At 43.3% G+C, this 18,612-nt stretch overlaps 1 protein-coding gene across 1 annotated transcript; it reads left to right on the forward strand.

Annotated features, from left to right (window-relative positions):
* The first annotated feature begins 11,384 nt into the window (after positions 1–11,384).
* SVIP (small VCP interacting protein) lies at positions 11,385–16,927 on the forward strand. The gene is made up of 4 exons (XM_075755351.1): positions 11,385–11,640; positions 12,672–12,722; positions 15,066–15,179; positions 16,003–16,927. The coding sequence occupies exons 1-4, from the start codon at positions 11,467–11,469 to the stop codon at positions 16,015–16,017; spliced, it is 354 nt and encodes a 117-aa protein (XP_075611466.1). The 5' UTR covers positions 11,385–11,466; the 3' UTR covers positions 16,018–16,927.
* Positions 16,928–18,612: the final 1,685 nt, after the last annotated feature.

Here is an 18,612-nt window from a genome sequence, read left to right on the forward strand (position 1 = left end):
GTTTTAAGCCAGAAAAGTACATTCTTGAGGTTCTAAACATTTCTGGCAACTCCAGTGCTTAAATAGACAACAGGAGGCTCAAGGGGGGGGGAATAAATAAATCAGGCAGCTATGACTAATAAATAAGAAAATACATAAATTTACCTTGCTGGTTGCTTTAATAATACAAGTATGTGGTCTGTGCTACTGTTCATACCCACTAGTAGGTCTTATACCTTGAAGTCCTCAGGACAGCTTATTTGTCAAACAATAAGTAGAGTTCTGGGATCTTGATCATTACAAACTCTTCTTTTGCCCAAACAATCAGCTGCTGGCTTTTACAATTACATCTTAAAAATAGAGATAAAGCCATTCTTCAAATATCTGGACGTAATTCCTGAGATGCACAGAAACATCTGTGCTCAAACGATACACTGATTATTTGCTTGCCATTAAATTCTGTCACAGATAATCAGATATCTAATGGTACTTTATTGTTCCTCTTCTGTTTCTTACATACCAGTTTATATTTTCACGGTTGAAACATGATTTCCACTGGTATTTTTCCAAGTCATGTCTTGGCTTTCTGGAGCGTGCTCACCAGCATCCCTCTTGGGTTGCTTTAATCTGCGCTCTTACCAGCACCCAATAGAGAAGATGTGCTGCTATGACAGCACTTGTCATAACATCACACTTGACAATCGTGTGTGTGCATGTGGGCACGCATATATATATATATATGGAGAGAGAGAAAGAGAGAGAGAGAGAGAAACAGATAGATGGTAGGATGCATAGATTCCCTTACAAGACTGTACATTTCCATTTCAAGTACCGAATAGAAATATATTCCAAACCTAATTTAGAATGCTATTTTAAAAAGGCACCTGGTTGAAAATGTTGCGGAAGATCACTGTCAATTTATATAGCATATCCATAACAGTGCCTTGGAAGACGCTGGGGTATCCTTCTCATTAATCTGATGCACAACTACCATCTTGTCAGTACAGTTCATACCTCTGAGATCAGTCGCTGGCTTTATGAATTCCTTAAATACAGCTACAAGTTACACCTCTCACCCTGGCAATCCAGTTGCATTTTTTTCTGCTAATATATTTATACACTATCAACTGAAATTAGTCATTGACAAGTTCAAAACTAAAAACTGAGATAAATAGGAAACATAACAGCAGCATTGAAAATGTATTTCAGTAAGCCAGTAGTACAAATGTTTTGCAACAGTCAGTTAAAAAGATGTATGGAATTCATCTATGATGATGCGCTTATTACTGTCCTTTCTTTGTTATTCGGTCTGTTTTTAGCAAGCCACTGCAGTTAGCAGAAAGACCTGCAGCATTAACAATTTCCACAGTGCCATATTAGTGCTTGATTGTTCCGGTAGCGCCCATCTGTATCCACTACTGCTGCGCTTCAACGGCTCCTGTAATATATGAGATTTTGATAATGCAGCCAACTATTTCAGTCGCACCTCAGATTCACACTTTGGGCAACTTCATTTTATACAAGGTTTGAAAATATATTGGAATAAACTGCAAACTTGCAATCATGCAAAACGTACATTCATGATTAATTTGCAGTCTGCATTTCATTAAGACTCCTTGAGTCCTTAAGGATAAGGAGGAGAAGAAGCCTGCTACTTCTACAAGGCATGTTGTGCTACAGATGTATTGGCATGACTTGCAGCAGAGTATGCAAAATCTGTGGTGCTTGGAGAAAGTTTTCTTTCACAGTCTGAAAACTGGTCAGGCTTAAAGAGAAATCTGTAATTGCCATTTATTTAATAGGCAACTAACAACTGCAAGTGGTTCGCATTCAGCGTTAGGACCGATATCCCACCAAAAAGTACATATCGATCTACAGTAGCTGTGCATAACTGTTTTAATTCAGTTTTAAAAATTCTAACTTGTTACTTGCATGGAACATAAAGTTCGTCTGAACCCAAATTCTGCATTCAACTATACGGAATAAACAGGCAAAATGTTGCCATGGAAACATTACAGTAACGAGATTCAGATTTGATCTCCAGTTCACAGAAAAGACAGCATTTCTTTTTAATTGCTGCAGCCAGTTAAAAATAGCAAACGCTGCTTCTGAAGATACAGTCAAGAAGCAGTTGAAGAGCCAGCATGAAGCGGTTACATTTCCCACTTACTCTTCCACTTCCACCTGCGCAGCTTTTTCTCCACCAGTCATCAAAACTCCCACGTGTCCCCAAAGTTGACCAATACCTGGGGCTGCCAAGGGCTGGCACCTTATCCCTGCAGCAGCACAAGTCTCACCCCTGACACCAGGGCAGGACCTTTGCTAAAGGGCTTTGGCACGCGAGAGCCTCAGGGCAGTTGTTTGCATTAAGCATCTGACTCGGTGCTCCCCAAATACTACCCAGAGCAGCTAAATGTTTTTTAGCTGAAGCTCCTCAAAGAAAGGCAGATTGAGGCAATCACCTAGCAGCTCATGTTTGGCAGCGTTAGAAAAAGCTGAAACGCAAATCTGGTCATGTTCAGCATCAGGAAACTTTAATGGAGCGACACAAACGCTTCTGTCTATAATAAGCACATGCAGAAATGCAGAATTGAGACAGTGTTCTTCTGCAGGGCCAGTACATGGACAGAGGGTTTTGCAAGACCACCACTGGCAAAAGTAGTTGGACAACTGTAAGAAAAGAAGCAGCTGAGATAAAAGAACGTGGAAGTTGAAATGCTGGCAAGGCACAAAACGTGGGAGTATAAATGTTAAAATGTCACAGGACAAAGGGATGAGGTTATTACACACTGTTGTGTTAGCTGCTTCTGACAAGACGCGCCCACGCCTCTTCCTTGGTCGGCATTTTAAAGCAGCAGACTGCTTGTTCCCTTCAGGATCGGCTACGAGGCGTCCTTCCCCAAGCAAACGAAGAGCGCTCCAACCAGCCAACTCTCAGAGCGTTTCTGCAGCAGTGAAAAATCCCTTCATTATCCTCCAAGCAAACTTTTCACTTTTGTGCCTATTTAGCATTTCCGTGTGTTTATAAATACACGCGTGCTATAATTGAAAAACTGTCTCCCTGGAAAGGCACATGCCCTGCTCGTTTGCCTTTTAGCTGGTAATTAGTAAGAATACACTCGATTCACCATGAATGTTAGCAGAGGACAGTAAAGGGCTGGGAACATGAAATCCTCTTCTCATTCTCTTCCGGTACGGGATTTAACCACTAACGGTCTCGGAGACTGATGGTTCTGAAAGCTATGGCAACCGTTTCTGGAAACAGCAGTGAATAAAGACAACTTACTGCAAGGAGATTTGCTGGTAACGTGATACACAGGCAACATGCTGGGAGTTTACTATGTCTTCGCTACTTCTTGAATTTCACCGTGGTTATTGGGATGCAACCTGTAAGGTCTGCACAATGATTTCTGTTCAATTATTCCTAGAGCCTTCATTAAATATAGTCAGTCACACCAGAAAGCAGAAGTTTATATGATTTTATAAGGTTTATATGTATTATTTGCTACAAAACGTACTATCTCAAATGGAATAACAAAGAAACGCCACAGTTCATTTATTGTTAAGCAGCATGCCACAATTACATACATTTATTCTAAGAGTTTGGCAAATGTTCTTGGTTTTGCATATAGCTTGGACAAGTTTAATTATTAGAGGTCCTAGAACTCCATTTTAATGTTATATGCTTGATTTTTACCTTGAGCTTTCTGAATTCTATTTATTAGACTACAATGTGGCGTTACACTGTAAACGAAATCCTGAAATCATTACTCATGAACTTCTCACTAGACATAGTCCATGTGCCTAGGTAAAGTTCAAGTATGTTCTTCTCTTGTTTCAAGGAGATAATTAAGGCAAAGAAATATTGCTACGTTCATGGAATTACACAGACAGGTTGCTGAATGACTGAAGAGACCATGAAACATCAACATTGCAAATATATGCCAGAACATGCACCCCTGGGTTTTGGTGACAGAATAATTTACATATTGCTAAAAGTTTTATCCTTAAGATCTCATCTGATACTCTTCACAAAAAGGGAAAGAGAAAAAAATAGATTTCAGCCAAGTATGCTGTCAGACATTCCAGCATCTGTTAACGGCAAGCATCAATTTTTGATGCTTTGTTTTGGTACAGGAAGCGTGTATTACTTTTTTCTTAAGCTACAGGCTTAAGTTTTAAGTCACATTTCCAGAATGAGAAAAAAACAAATGCCTATCGGTGTCCTTCACCTTTTGGGTTTCCCCCACACCGCAATTCTGATTTAAAAATACGTAAGTAAATCCAAATATTCCCCACTGAGTAGAGGCAAGAGGTTTAAAGAAAAACAAAAAAAAAACCCCAAAGCAAAACCCAACACACACACACAAATTGCACAAGCGCACTTACGTATGAAAATACCATAGCCTTGTAGAAAACTCTGCAGGATGTCCCTGCTCTCACAGCCTTACCCTTTAGATGCCACACTCTTTGAAAGGACCTAAGCATTTCTCAGTCTGAAGAGGCAACTCTACAATATAACCCATGTTAGTGAGTGCTCAACCAGTAAAAGACCCAAACAGGAAAGTGTTAGGGCAGCTGTATCAAGCCAATTTTGAGCAGGACAAAATTCCAGCAACAATACAATCTTTTAATAGGGTACGTTAAAACCATACCAATCCTAGGGAATCCTACGGCAGGGAACAGATTGCGAGTTCCCCCCTCAAACCGGTGAGGCTTATTCGACATGCAGAAACCAGATGTGCCAGAGCTTAATTCTGTTCTGTACCCAAGATACAAAACCGGTGCCCCAGGCAGGGTTGGAGAGTATCGGGTGCCTGCAGAAACCAAGCAGAACGTACAAAGGCCAAGAATCATCTGCTCCCATCCTTAGCCAATTGTAGGAAAACGGTCTGCATTTCTTAGAAGTTATTTTATGCCCCATAACTCAAAGCCTATCTCTGCTAACGTGCTAGAGGGAGAAAGCGTATGCATTGCTGTATGTCTCGTAAAGGAGTCTTTTGCACAGTGATTTTTCAAACTGTGTAGCAGTGCGAAGGCAAGCAGAGTGCAAATTGACCTTAAAAAGGAGTGAAATCTTCCTTCTCGGTTTTAATTGCTCTTGTACTCAAGCACAAGCTATTTCATGATGCAAATTTATCCTTAGAAGTGGTGACTGTAAACAGATGTTCTTTTGGCAGTTTCTAATTACCGTCTAACTGAGGTATTCTGGACTGATAAATGCCTCATATGAAGATGCTCAGCACAGTACCTAAAAGCATTCTTTGTTTTGGCTAGAAAACAAATTGCAAGGAGCTTCACCAGGATTCAGAGTTTATCATTATATGCTGGACAGTCAGTCGAGCGGGACTTCCGTGTGCTTCTACAGACTTTATTCAAGGATATGAAATTGCCGAGTTATACACTAAATTTGCCCAGAAATTCCAGTGCTCCAAACGTATGGGTTTTTTTTTTTTTTTACACAGAAGGAAAAAGTATAGTGCCGTATTCAAGCTTTTAGTCACCAACCAGCGACATCCTTAAACCTCAAAATCTGTCTTGCTTCTGTGGAACCGATCGTGACAATCCACGAGGAAAGACGTGCAACTAATGGAAAGGGATTTATTGCTAATGAAGGAAAACTACCAAGATTAGTTGAAAGCTTATGAAGTAGGTTAAGCCATCGCTTAAAAAAAAGCTCGGCTTTCATGGGCCTTAAAAAAAAGCTGTACTCTCAGAAATCATACAGAGCTTGGGTTGCAGTCTGACATTCACGGTAATCCGTGAACTAAAATATAAAAAAATATTATAGAAACTCACCAAGTGAACACTGACTATCTGCGCCTCTAATCTATAATTAAGCACTGCACCAGTCACTCACCTCTGGTTAGAATGAGTTAGAAGACTAAATAAAGAAAGAAAACCCAGCCTTGCTACATTCTTTAAAAAATTCTCAAACTTCCAATGATGTTGACAACATTTAATCTGTTATAAAGTAGTAATTGTGCATTTTCATCCAACTGCTCCTTACAGATCCCGCGTCTTTCCTTACATTTTGTGCAGAATTATATACATCTAAGTAGAGGGAAAAATTAAAGTTCATTATTATTTCACTGCTAATATTCTACTACGCACATACATAAAATATATTTTGCCTAAAGTCAGTCATTTACAACTAGTTTTCTGAATTGTCCAAAACCAGATACTATCTAGAAATTTTCTTGTCACATGTTTCAGGACAGGCACAAATCTAAGGTTCTTATCGGATGTAACTCTTGAGATACAGACCTATAAGAAGACAAAGTCACTGAACTGTGGTCATCCTATGCAACTGTCTCTTTTCTCTTGGCCCACAAACAAGTACAATAACTAAGACCCTGATTCGGCAACGGGAAGAAAAGAGCCTTATCTTTCTGTACCATGGACTCTGATGGAACTAATAAGAGCGTACTGATCCGAAAATGAACTTATGTCCTAAGGTGTCATGATCTCTGTGGCAGGAGTCAATCTTCCTCACCTATTAACCAAATTTTACGACTAAAAACCATCAAAGCTGCATTATTAACTCCTCACATCCGTATTCAGAGTCCACGTCTTCAGTAACTGTGCTTTGGACAGAAGGCTTTATGCACATGGCTGTTCCTGTACACCCTGAGAACGAAGGAGCCAGAACAAAGCAGCTGAGGATCTAAAACCAGCACTGTTGCCAACTTCAATATATTCAGTGAGCCTCAGGCGTAACAGAGCCCGCCTGTTCCTGGCGGCTAACCGGTTCTTGGCTGGATTATACACGTTTTATAGAGCATTTGAATGGCCCTGAAGAGGACAGAGGTGGAAACGCTCCCTGCCCGCCCAACCTCCTGCTCTCTAGCTGATAGGCCTCCATAAGCACGTTTCCCTGTATTGCAGGTGGCATTTACACAGAGACAAGAACTCTTCTACAACCAGAAATTGATTTTCCCCTTTAATTTACTACTCGGAGAGAGGATGGCGGAACACAACAATACGGCCAGAGCAGAAATAACTTAAGTGGGACTGACTTAGTAGAACTGCTGTGGAGAGCATCAGACCTGGAAGCTCGCTAACCAAACCTGACGGACACCCGCTGCACATCACCGCCCGTTGGGTCTGCGCTGGCTCTCATGGAAATCAATGACAACCTTTGTATAGGTTAGCTTCAGTCCTTTCCTATTGATATTTAGACTGATGGCTAGCGACTACAGAGTAACGTATGAGGTCCACAAAGACGTATATAAATATCCACAGATGCTGCAGTCACTTTTCCAGTAAACAGCCTGGCACTAAGCTGTTCCATGCCTTTCCTGGAAAGGGCTACACGTCTTTGTTGCTTTAAAAGTTGCCTGTGGCAAAAGCAAGTACTGCCGATTCCCAAACCACAGTTATGATTGAGTCACAGCTACTCTCATAGACGCTTGCCTTTTCTTGGAGAAAGATTCTTCAAGTTTAAAATTCAAATTAATATTCCTATCAGCTGGAAGAGAGATATGGTAAGTAACTAAACATTCAAGAGTTAATTCCAAATTATAATTTAACCAGCAATAAGTTTTACTTTACTTTTTAAATAAACAAACATGGTAACTTGCTAAACCATCAGTCAGAAATGGATTCTCTCTCTAGGCTGACGTGCAATAACAACATGAATCCTCCATTATCGATAAGTTCCCACGTCCAAAGATCAACACTACAATTGCTGTGCCCTCTTAGGCCTCGTACTCGACAGATTCACTTCTGTAGTGGCATAACGATACGAAGTGTTTCAGAAGATGGAGGTACTGAAAAAGCCATTTATGGGGCAGACCAAGTACCATGCAAAGACTAATCTTCACCCTGGGAGTGAAAGCCATCAACCTGAATCACTGGGCCAGGGTTGTTGAAGGAATTTCCCTTGTACCTGCATTATCTCAGGCACACAGTAGCGCAGGGTGACAACAGGGTTTTTTTGCAGGCCTTGTCAATTGAGAAAAGCTTTCTGACACTTCCAGAAATGTAGCAGATAGTAGCATCTTCATTCCTATTCAAAGCCACACTGTCCGTAATATCAAAACAAAACAATAAATCGGAGGTGCGGTTATAGATGTGGGAAACACAGGAAATTTTCCGGTCAACAGTACCACCTGCTGGATTGCAAGAAGATAAGAGATTTAGAGACTAATCAACATTGACTAAAGTCAGACTAAGATGGAATTCAACACCATTCTTGCACAAATGCCACCTCTTCTAAGGAGCTGCCAAAAAACTGCAGAAAGGTCAGTGATGTTTTTAATATGAATTTGTTAAATCAGATATTCAAAACTCACTACACACAATTCATCACATGAATAAAAAAAAAAAAATCAAATTGGCGAGCTTAGAAACCCCATTGAAAAGCATGTGCTACTACTATTAATGTCAGCGTTAAGTACATCTTTGGAGTTTTGTAAAGTTGATTATGTAACCAAAGTGTTGTTCCACTGCAGCAGTATTATTTGGCGGGGTGGAGGAAATGGACAAAAATGCCCCTGAAGCACTAAAACAAATAAAAGATCCCTATCATCTGTCACTACTGAGCTACCAGGCAATAAGATTTCTGATCTCACAGCCTCAAGAAATACTCAGCAAGCAAAAGAGTGGTGCGACCTGTAACAGAGAAGAGCATGCTTGACTCTGTCAAGTGATCACCGCTGTGTTTATGGAAGATGAGCTTCACCCCTTTTACAAGCAAAGGACGGAGGGATGCTCTGCACTGCTCACACCTCACACAGGGAGTAAGTTTCCAGGAGAAAGAAAAGCAGAAATTGAGTGTTAAGGATTAAAAGGGAAGGGAGAGGCAGTTAACTGCCACTGCATGTTTTCAGATATGTTTTCTGAGGCAACACGGGTGAATTCAGCCAAAAACCACAGGGCAGGTCTGTGTTTTACTAGTGCTATCACATAACCACACTGGAGAATCAGCTTCCCCAGTGCGGCAGGCCAGAGAGCCCTCTATCAATCCTCACCTGGCTCTGGGAGTAAATACAGCACTCACTCATACAGCACCCAACTTATCCTAAAATTGTGAATTTGTATCTAATTTTCAAGGTGCCGCTGGTATATCCAAACACATAAAGATCTTGTTGATTTCATTTCAAACCACACATACTCAGAACTTCTTCAAGCTCATTCCAGAAAGTCTCAAGAAGAACCAGTTCTTAAAGGACCTCAATCTAAGTGACTTTACCAAAGGTTATCCCTCAAACTTCCACAGTAAAAGCATCGTCCTTGAAAATTGCCAGCGTTACCTATAAGCTCTTTGTTATAGAACAAAAAATAGTTACTGAATTTCCTGCTACTTCTCAATAACCAATTTTCTGGCTGCCTTCTAAAGAACTGAAGTTTTCCTTGAAGCACTCACCTTTTCAGCTACGTGTCTTATCGGCTCCTACTACCAGAAAGCTGCGCTCTCCTTCTCGATGCAGAATTCTGTCCAAGCATGCATCAGTCTTCCTCTAAACCTTTTAGATGCAGTAAAAATTATTTTAGCCGCACTCAGGGATTATCACCTGATGGATCAAACAGGGGACAGCAACCAGGCAAGAACTCCTCAGTTCTAACCTGGCTCTTGACAAACACTAATCACTTAATCCACATGACCGTAAAACAGTAGCATCTGGATACTTTAAAAATAATTAAAATACTGTTTTCATTACAAAGCAGAAAGTTAAATCACAACCATGGAGCAGGGAAGTTACAGCACCTCTGCTGCAGCTCCTGGAACAACCCAACACAGCCCAGCTCCTCTGCTAGAGCTTTTGTGTGCTCCTGCAGACAATCTCAGCCTCGCTAGCGAGGGATGGGCGGCAGGTGAGCCTCCTTCTGCTCCCCCTTCCACCAGTCTCATTAGCGTCCCAGTGACAGCGAGACTTGCGATGTCCAGTTCGGAAAGCTCAGGGCCACGTTCTGACTTGCATGGAGTACTTAGTTCAGCAATGGGATAACCTTCTCTGATGGCTAATTAGAGCTGCCGGGAACAAACACAAGAACTTAAATTAGTGCTTAACAACAACGTAGGAGATCATGGACTCATGGAATAAATCATAGGGCAAGAACATTGGTGCAAAAAGATATACCTTGTTCAAAATCACAGAGGCAGAAAAGCAGCTGGGTAGATGTTGCATTGTTTATGCAGAATACATAATTATAGTCTTCACATAATCCTTGGGGATGGATGTACACACCAACACTCAAATTCAGGAAATGTTGTGAATAGGGTAATGCTGGATTCTACTATAAATAACTAGAAGAGAAGGTGGCAAAATTTTAAGAAAAAGAGAAACAGTGGAAGAGCCAGAAAAGAGGAAAAGACTTTTGGAAAACTCGGTATCAGTAAACAGGAAACCAATGAAGGCCAGCAAGGACAGAAATTCATGCATGGTAGCTCCTGGCAGTAAGCCACAGCAAACCATTCCAAAGACAACAAAAGACTGAATGCAAAATAAAACATTAATCCATCTAAACACAGGAGCTTTCAAAATGATGAGCATTTTAAAATATTAAAATGGGGGGAAAAATCACATACATCTCAGGATGAACATTATTTACATTGCTTTGCTAATAATTTATGTTTTCCTTGGCTACGCATGCAAGCCAAAAAGGCCAAAAGCTGCTGGATAAGAGAGATACGTATCTGGCCTCAGCACGAGGGATGGGCTGCGCAGGTCCGTACATCCCCACCCGGAATGGCCTGTGCAGGTCCGTACATCCCCACATGGAATGGCCTGCGCAGGTCCGTACATCCCCACCTGGAATGACCTGCGCAGGTCTGTACATCCCCACCCGGAATGGCCTGCGCAGGTCCGTACATCCCCACCCGGAATGGCCTGCGCAGGTCTGTACATCCCAGCCGTGAAGCTCTCGTGACACGCCATCACCACACGGGTGATCATGCTGTTCGTCAGGGAAATGCAGCGCCCGCAGGGGCTATCGGTACTGACTGAGGAGATGCTGGAAGCTAGGGCCCTATGAGAGCACCGAGGGGTTCGGCGATAGCAAACCAGTACTAGGTTTCAGAAGAACCTTTTGAGTCACCACCAGCACCAGAGCCGTCTTAGGGCTTCAAACAAGGCGGCTGAGCCCCGGGGTGAGCCCCCCGCTCCCGGCAGGCAGCACACTACCCCCGCGCTCTCCTGCCACCGCGGCCGTACCCGCTGTGCGGCCGCACCGGCCCCGCTCGGCGCCAGAGGATGGCAGCACCGCACCGGGGAACGGGGACGGTCCTCGCCGCCGAACCCTACTTCCAGCAGGCTCTGAATCCCGGGTTAAATCAGGTTTAAACCAGGTTTACTAGAGCGCGCTGGAAATTTCTCAGCCTATTGTTCCTTTTGCCCTAACAGAACGAATGTCATGTAGTTTAATTCCCGAGGGGGGACCTAGCGCGATCCCGACCGAGCCGGCTCCTTCGCGCTGGCCCCGGCGGGCCCCGGCCGACCATGCCCGCCCCCGGCGGCACGTCGGGGCGCCCCTCCCGGCCCCATGACGGGGCGGGCCCTGCCGGAGCGCGGCGCCTGGCGGAGGCCGCGGGCGGGGCAGCCGCCACCGCCTCCTCCCGAACGGTCGCGGGCCGTGCCGGTGGTGGGGCTCGCCATGGGGCTGTGCCTGCCCTGCATGGGGGGGGCCGTCAAGGACGTGGTGGAGACGCCCGACCCGGTGAGTGCGGGGCCGCGGCGGGCCCCGGGTCGGTTTCCCCTCCTCCCCTTTCTTCTTCCGGCCGGTTGTTTGTGAGCGGGCGGTGGCGCCTAGCAGCACTGGGACGGGGGGGACGAGCGGGGGGAAGCACCGGCCCTACCCGCCGGGGCGAGGTGGGGGGAACGGGCCGCCTTCCTTAAAATGGCAGCCGGGCCGCGGCCTCCCTGCGCCGCCGGCGGGGCTCCGCGGCAGCCCTCGGTGAAGGGCCTCATGGCTGCCGCAGTGCCCCAGGAGGGGTGCCCGAGGCAGCGGCTATGCGGGGCAACCTCGTCCTTCGACCCCGGCCCCGGGAGGGGGGAGCTCCCAGGGCCGAGGCCGCCCGGGGCAGCCCGCACCCGCCGCCCAGCAGCCTGGGGCCCGGTGCCCCGTAGCCTCCCGCTGGTCTGTCCCACACCTCACTCGTCGGTACCTGTATGGAGACCGGCAGCTTCACCTGAAGGGGGTTTGTGCCATAATCGAGGCCAAGAGGACCCTCATTTTAACCAGAAACGGGGAAAACCCGTGCTTTTCTCTTTAGTGCACAGGGATACTCGCTGTTAACCAGCCTACACAGGATGAAATCTCTCCTGCGTGGGTAAGAACCCACCTCCAAGCTTTTGTAGCCCTCACCTGAGGGTAGTGTTGGGGAGAAGAAAAGGAGCCCATTACACCTGGAGGAGCGAGCAGTCCCCTTTTCAGACTCCACAGTGCGTGCCTTTCACGCCAGGCTGAATTTTTTGAAGTGAAGGTGTAAGGCAGACAGCCGAATACAGACGTCTGGCGGGGTTTGACTGTAGATACGTCAGCAGCTGCTTTTCTAGCATATTAGTCACTAAAACCACTTTGTTCTTGCAGACTGGCAGTGGAGGGAGAGCTGATGCTAATTGACTTAAGGTTGACATTTTGTGGCAGTTTGCATTACAGATTTGAGTCATATTTAAAAATTAAGACTTTCAAAAGGATGTACAGACTGTCTTGAAATAGAATTTCACTGTCTTTCACATTTTATTTAGGAAATAAAAAGAAGACAGCTAGCAGAAGCTGCTGAAAAGAGGCAGATGGAGGTAACGTCTGATAAAACGCCATTTATCCCAAAGATATTTTGGTAACTGGTTTATGGGAGAAATAACTGTGGAAATAAATTGGGGAAAATAGCTAGGATTTCTGTGGGAACACTGGATATCATGCCTGGATTGTGGGAATTGTCATTAAATATTTTCATGGTATTAATGTTTTACCTGTATACCATCCTTTGTATACAGTAGAGTTTCATAGCTACATAAGCGCTCAAAGACCGTTCCAAGACAACTCAGCTTGTTTGGATGGGAAAAGTTTTGCAGTAGTTAAAAAACAACATAAGAATTGAAGAGCAAGTTCCCCATTACTTTTTTTCCTCCATTATAAGACTTGAAAACAGGAGATTGAGAAATATTTCAAACCAGAGTTGTCAAACAACATTGCAGCGGCAATTTCAAGCAGTACTGCACTTGTACTTCTCTTACAGATGCAGGTTATGGGCACTTGCAAGTTCAGTTTATCAATGTGGCAACAACTGAACACGTTTCTCAGCTCAAATTCCAGCAAAGGAGTAGTATTAACTTATTCTTCTATCTTTCTAAGGTTACTAAGCTTTCTCTACTTCACTATCCTTAAAGTTAGAAGGGGTAGGATGCAAATGTTCTAGCAGAATGTAGAACTAGCCAGCCTATTTCTTCCTTTCCATACCCCTCAAAAAAGGCTTATAACGTACGTCATGCAACATCTACAGTAAGATGTATCTTGGACATCACAACTGAACTATGAAGAGAGAGGAACGCGTTGTTTGTATTAGTGTCAGTGACGCTATATATTAAATTAAAAGTTCACCATTACCTGTGTGGACCACGTTGACTTGGTTTTAGGGGACTTTGGTGAATAATTGGAGCCACAGCTGAGTGATGCTTCAGAGTCTTTTAAAAAGTCTTGATTTTTTGTCAGACCACATACTAAAAGCAATCCACATGTAATCTTAAATTGCAAAGGGTTTTTTAGGCATAACTGTAGGAAATACACTTTTGAGAAGTGTGTGAAAGGGGAATGTCCCCATCCAGCTCAAATTGCTGGAAAACTTTGCTGGGAGGAAGGAAAGACAAAGAGCTAAAACATCTACCGGGATTTTTCAGGACTATCTTTGAGAGCATTTTAGCCTCTGAATGTTGGGTGATGGAGATGTCTGGCAAGCAGCCTAATTCAGTCATCCTTCTCTGCTCAGTGTTTTCCTGTACGTGCTTCTCAACTGCTCATTATTCAGCCTCAAGACATGTGAGGTGTTCCTCCTTTTGGGGTGCTGTACCTAAGTCTGGGTACCTAACTTGCTTGGAAAGCCAGTTGCCTAAAAGCTAGAAATCATGGAGGCTCAATAAGTTAGTATTTGTTGGTAAGATTTGCGTTGGTAGCCCACTGAGAACTGTGCTTGTCATCAGGGCGTTGCTGTTTTCCCTTGGTAGATTTAACATCTTGTGCGTGGCTTATACTGTAGTATCATAACCCTAAACTTAGCTAAGAATCACTTTTTGAAACATTTTCTCTGTAGGTTCACAGTGTTCACTGTTTGCCTGTAGTTGTAATATCCCTACCATCTAGTCTAGGACCTCATCAGACCATCACCAAGAAGCAGGCAGTTGACAACAGGTTTCTCATCTGTGTACTGCTGCTGTCCACACATCCTGTGAAGCTTGAAGAGTAGACTATCACACAGGTTATGTCTCAGATGACAATTTAGAAGTGGGAGTTCTTACAGCCTGGGCTAGCACTGGTAGCATGACCTTTTCGTTCCCTGCATGTAAAGTTCCCATCGATTTCTGTAGTCACTATACAGAGCTTGTGACTTTGTCTGCTTATTGAGTGTTGGAATAGAAGCTGTCATTATGATTTCCATCATCTGTATCCTATCTTTACATAACCTTTTGATAGAAAGAAATGGAAGAAAGGAACTGATGATGAAACAGCTAAGTCCTGGGAAATCCCATCTGCCCGAGTTGTCTCTTCCCAGTTAATTCTCTTTGTGAGGACAAGAATAGGCCCTGACACTGGAAAAAACACAGACTTAAAATTTATGGGACTTTTGGGAAGGGAATTTCTGGTTCTGCATCTTAGGATGCAAAGCAGGTACACATAGTTGCATTAAATATGTTCACCTGGTTGTACTAACAATATGGAAACAAAGCCCTCACACACCTATGGGGCCAAGAGCTCACAGTATGAAGAAGCATCCTGAAAGGTCTGGGTTTATGTAATAATAGCACTACTTAATGTTTCAGTCTTTTCACGCAGACCAGAGTTCACAAAATGCTGTTGCCAAGACTTGCAGTTTGGTTTCTATCCAGAAAAATTGCTAACTAGTCTTACCCAAATGTCTTTTCTCCCAGGCTTCCTCTCGAGGTATTAAGAATGCTTACTCTGTAGAGCAAAAGAAGAAGAAACAGGAAGAAATAGAAAAAAGAATTGCAGCTTCAGGTTCTGGAGGAGAAGGAGGACTGAGAGTAAGTTCAAAAAAGAAACAACATGATGCAGCTGTCCTTGTATTCACTGAGAAAACCCTGTTTTGTTGTCATCTACAAGAGTGACTATGTGTGGAGAAAAAAAACAAGAGGAAGGGAGAGGGAGTAGAAATGGAAGCATGTGTCATTATCACAGTGTTCTCAGTGAGACTTCATTTCTGGGACACACAGACAGCAAGGATGGCAGAGAGCTTCCCCCCCCACCCCCCCTTCTTGCCCAGTTTCTGCAGCTACAATGCATCAGTCCTACAGTACTCTCAGCACTGGTGACCTCCTCACTGAGTTGACCTGTACTCAGTGTCCCTTTGCAGTACTGGTTGAGATTGTCTCTCTTCCCTCAGAGTTCATAGAAAAAGTTTGAACTCAGTAGGGAAATGGCTTTGGGTTTCATGCATCCGTCTCTCTTCACAAAAGGAACATACAGCGTTGGCCTAGATACTGATGAACCTTGCTGCTACTACTACTTTTCTAATGTTAACTTTGTCTCAGAAGGCCAGGCAGAGATTAAATGAAGAATTAGAATCTCTCTGAGGCAATAGATCCATCTGGCTATTGAAACACAGGCTTCATAAGCCTTCATCTCTTTCCCTCATTGCCATGGACGATTCCGGGGGCAGGAGTTTGTATAAGCTGACCCTGGTGGGCTGCATGTCCCCCACTTGCTAGATATGAAAGGTGTTAGAGTGGGGAATTTATCATCCTTAGACAACGTTGTGGTATTTAGGCTTATTTTGTTTGGTTGTTTTCCTTTCTTTCCACTATCTTCATACAAACCTGTGGGGTGTTTTGTTGTTTTTGTCTTTAGTGGCAGGTTGGATAAAGAAGTATGACTTCTGGAGAGAAGATTGATGTTTACTGCCAGTAACTTGCCAGTTTCTGCAGCCAAGTGGCACTTACTCATCATGTGGCTTTTGCTGTTTGCATATGAAGACTCAGCAGTACTTTGCCATTGTGGGAGGACAGGTGTTGAAACATACACTAAGAAACTTAAGAATTAACTCTGAACACTAAGTTTTGGCCAATTTTATTTATTTTATGTGCATGTTTTATTGCTTCCCTGTTAAGACAGCGAGATGAATTTTCTCACATGGAAGCGGCCTCGTTAGCTGTAGTCAGTCTGTCTGGTCAGTTGATGTATATGTGTCTGCGTATGACTGGCTTAGGCACAGCTCCGGTGCAGACGTGTTGTTTCTGACGCTTATTTCAAACTCTACAATTAAACTTTCCTCTAAGTCCTCATGTAAAAAGTTGTTCATAAACATGTATATTTGAATATGTGAACGACAGCATTTCTCTTCAGTTTCCTAATGACTTTTCAACTGCTTAGGGATTTAGTGCCTTTTTCAAAAAAGAAAGCAGGTTCATGGTGAGTCCTTACAAATGGAAGCATTTTGTGACATTAGTTAAAAAATAGAAACCTTTATAAGCCCTGTGTACTTAGAGCAAGAAAGCTGTTCCAAGTCTAATAATTGTTCTCCTTATTTTCTGATGTGGATTTCTTTTCAGTCTGTAAGTATTTATAATGAATACTGGAAGTTAAACATTAAATTAAAAATACTGTTACTAATTGTTCTCATTTATTACCACAAGAGGGCAATGCTGCACTTCTGAGAATTTTGAAAAACAAAAAGCAGCTTCTTATGTCATCTCTTGGATGGTTCATTTCCTAAAGCTTCTGTACTACCTAGGTGGGTTTGTTACAGTGCAGTAACATTTGCCAAATGCCCAAAGCTGTGTCGCTTCTCTTCCATACTCAGCAGCATCTGTAATCCCTTTCCCCAATGTCAAGCTGTCTTTGATTATTTAGAAGTGCCAAAACTATGAAAGTCTAGTTCTAACATCAAACTAGTGGCCTTCAGCCACAGCTTTGATAGATGAGGGACGTTTGTTGCAGCACAATCAACGCTGAGAATCTAGCTCTTATTTTCCCTGGAGAGCATGATGCTTGGCCTCAGTATGTTACTGGCCCCATTTTCGACCTAGTTTAGGTTGTAGAAGCCTTTTTTTTTTAAAAAAAAAAACCACATTTCTTCCACCTCCCCAAGTAGTCTCTCACACTGTCTTAGGAGCACAGTCCTGACACAATGAGTTTCCTGGCTTTGCCTTTGGAATTGAGTTGAGAAGGGAGACTTTTCAGTATTAATATAGTGGTGTTTGAGCTAAAAGGCTTTGTCCTTGGCTGATGAATACCTTCAGTGTCCTTTGATTGCTGACAGTTGCTCTCTTCAGTGTATTAATTGGTCATAGCAAAATTTAAGTCTAATGAAAATACATTGCAATATAATAAAATATACTAAACATAAATTTGAAATGTGAATTTCAATCCAACATCTGTCACAGGGGTGTCCTACAAAGACACTTAAGCAGCACTTAACACTTGGTTGGTCACTTGGGGTATTTTAAAGTTAACACATTCTTCTTTCCACTCTCCATCATACCGCTCCCCCAGAACCATAAGGGGAAGAAATAACCATCCGTCTCTTCCTCCAGGCCCCCTCTCTCTGACAGGGCTAGCACACTGACCAAATGGGAGGACTCCATTTGAACTAGCATCACGTAGACTTTAATTTAAAACAATTGAAATAACCTAGTGAAACAAATCACGGTAACTGGATCACTCATTGATGTTTTGATGCTGTCAGAACTGGAGGAGTTTTGGGTGTGAAGCAGACTGCCATGCTGTGCTGCCCATCCCTGCTAGGCGGCCCTGGGCAAGCCTGTTCCATTCTGCCCCAGGTGGTCTCCCCAGTCAAGGTGCTCTGCATTTGAGTAAGAGATGACCACGCTGTCTCAACAGCCACACTGCTCGTCACAGTCCTTCAAAGGCCGTGGGCTTGCTTGCGGCTGGCTGGCAGTTTTTCTCAGAGCGGGGAGTAAAGGTCTGAATCACCCCAGACTGAATGGGCCTTTTATTTAAGAGGTGATTCTTGCAATTCAGAATTACCGTAGAAGGAAATACCGCTGCACTCTCTCTGTCCTTTAAGTAAAAAACAGTATGTCTGTGCTTCTTAAGAGTCCTTGTTTTGAATGTCAAATGTATTCCTATAGCTAAGAAATGTCTAAGAATTTGGGGTGCGTAGTTACATATTACAAATAGCTGGCTGATAAAGATATTTTTAAAGAGGTTTCTACACCATACCCATGTAACTGTTCAAATAGCCAATCTGAACTGAACCTGGGAACTGATTTGGGTAAATACAACAGCTCATGTTGGTTTAAGTTTTTTTGGTAACATTAGTTCAGAATGAAAACAAAGCCAGCAGCTGAGTAGCATAAAACTGACAGCTACCTGGAGCATAGCATTAAACGGTAAGGCTGAGCGCTACGTGAATCAGAGCTGGTCTGCACTTGTAGAAATAGACGCCTCCCCTCTTTTACCGCTTAGCCCTGCGCTAAGTAAACATGAAACACAATA

This window comes from Balearica regulorum, chromosome 5 (genome assembly GCF_011004875.1).
Source record: "Balearica regulorum gibbericeps isolate bBalReg1 chromosome 5, bBalReg1.pri, whole genome shotgun sequence".
NCBI classification, from domain to species: domain Eukaryota; kingdom Metazoa; phylum Chordata; class Aves; order Gruiformes; family Gruidae; genus Balearica; species Balearica regulorum.

Coding starts and splice junctions, on each gene's coding strand:
- SVIP (XM_075755351.1), top strand. CDS start 11,467: ATGACGGGGCGGGCCCTGCCGGAGCGCGGCGCCTGGCGGAGGCCGCGG. Junction 11,641..12,671: donor TGGTGGAGACGCCCGACCCG/GTGAGTGCGGGG, acceptor CATTTTATTTAG/GAAATAAAAAGAAGACAGCT. Junction 12,723..15,065: donor CTGAAAAGAGGCAGATGGAG/GTAACGTCTGAT, acceptor CTTTTCTCCCAG/GCTTCCTCTCGAGGTATTAA.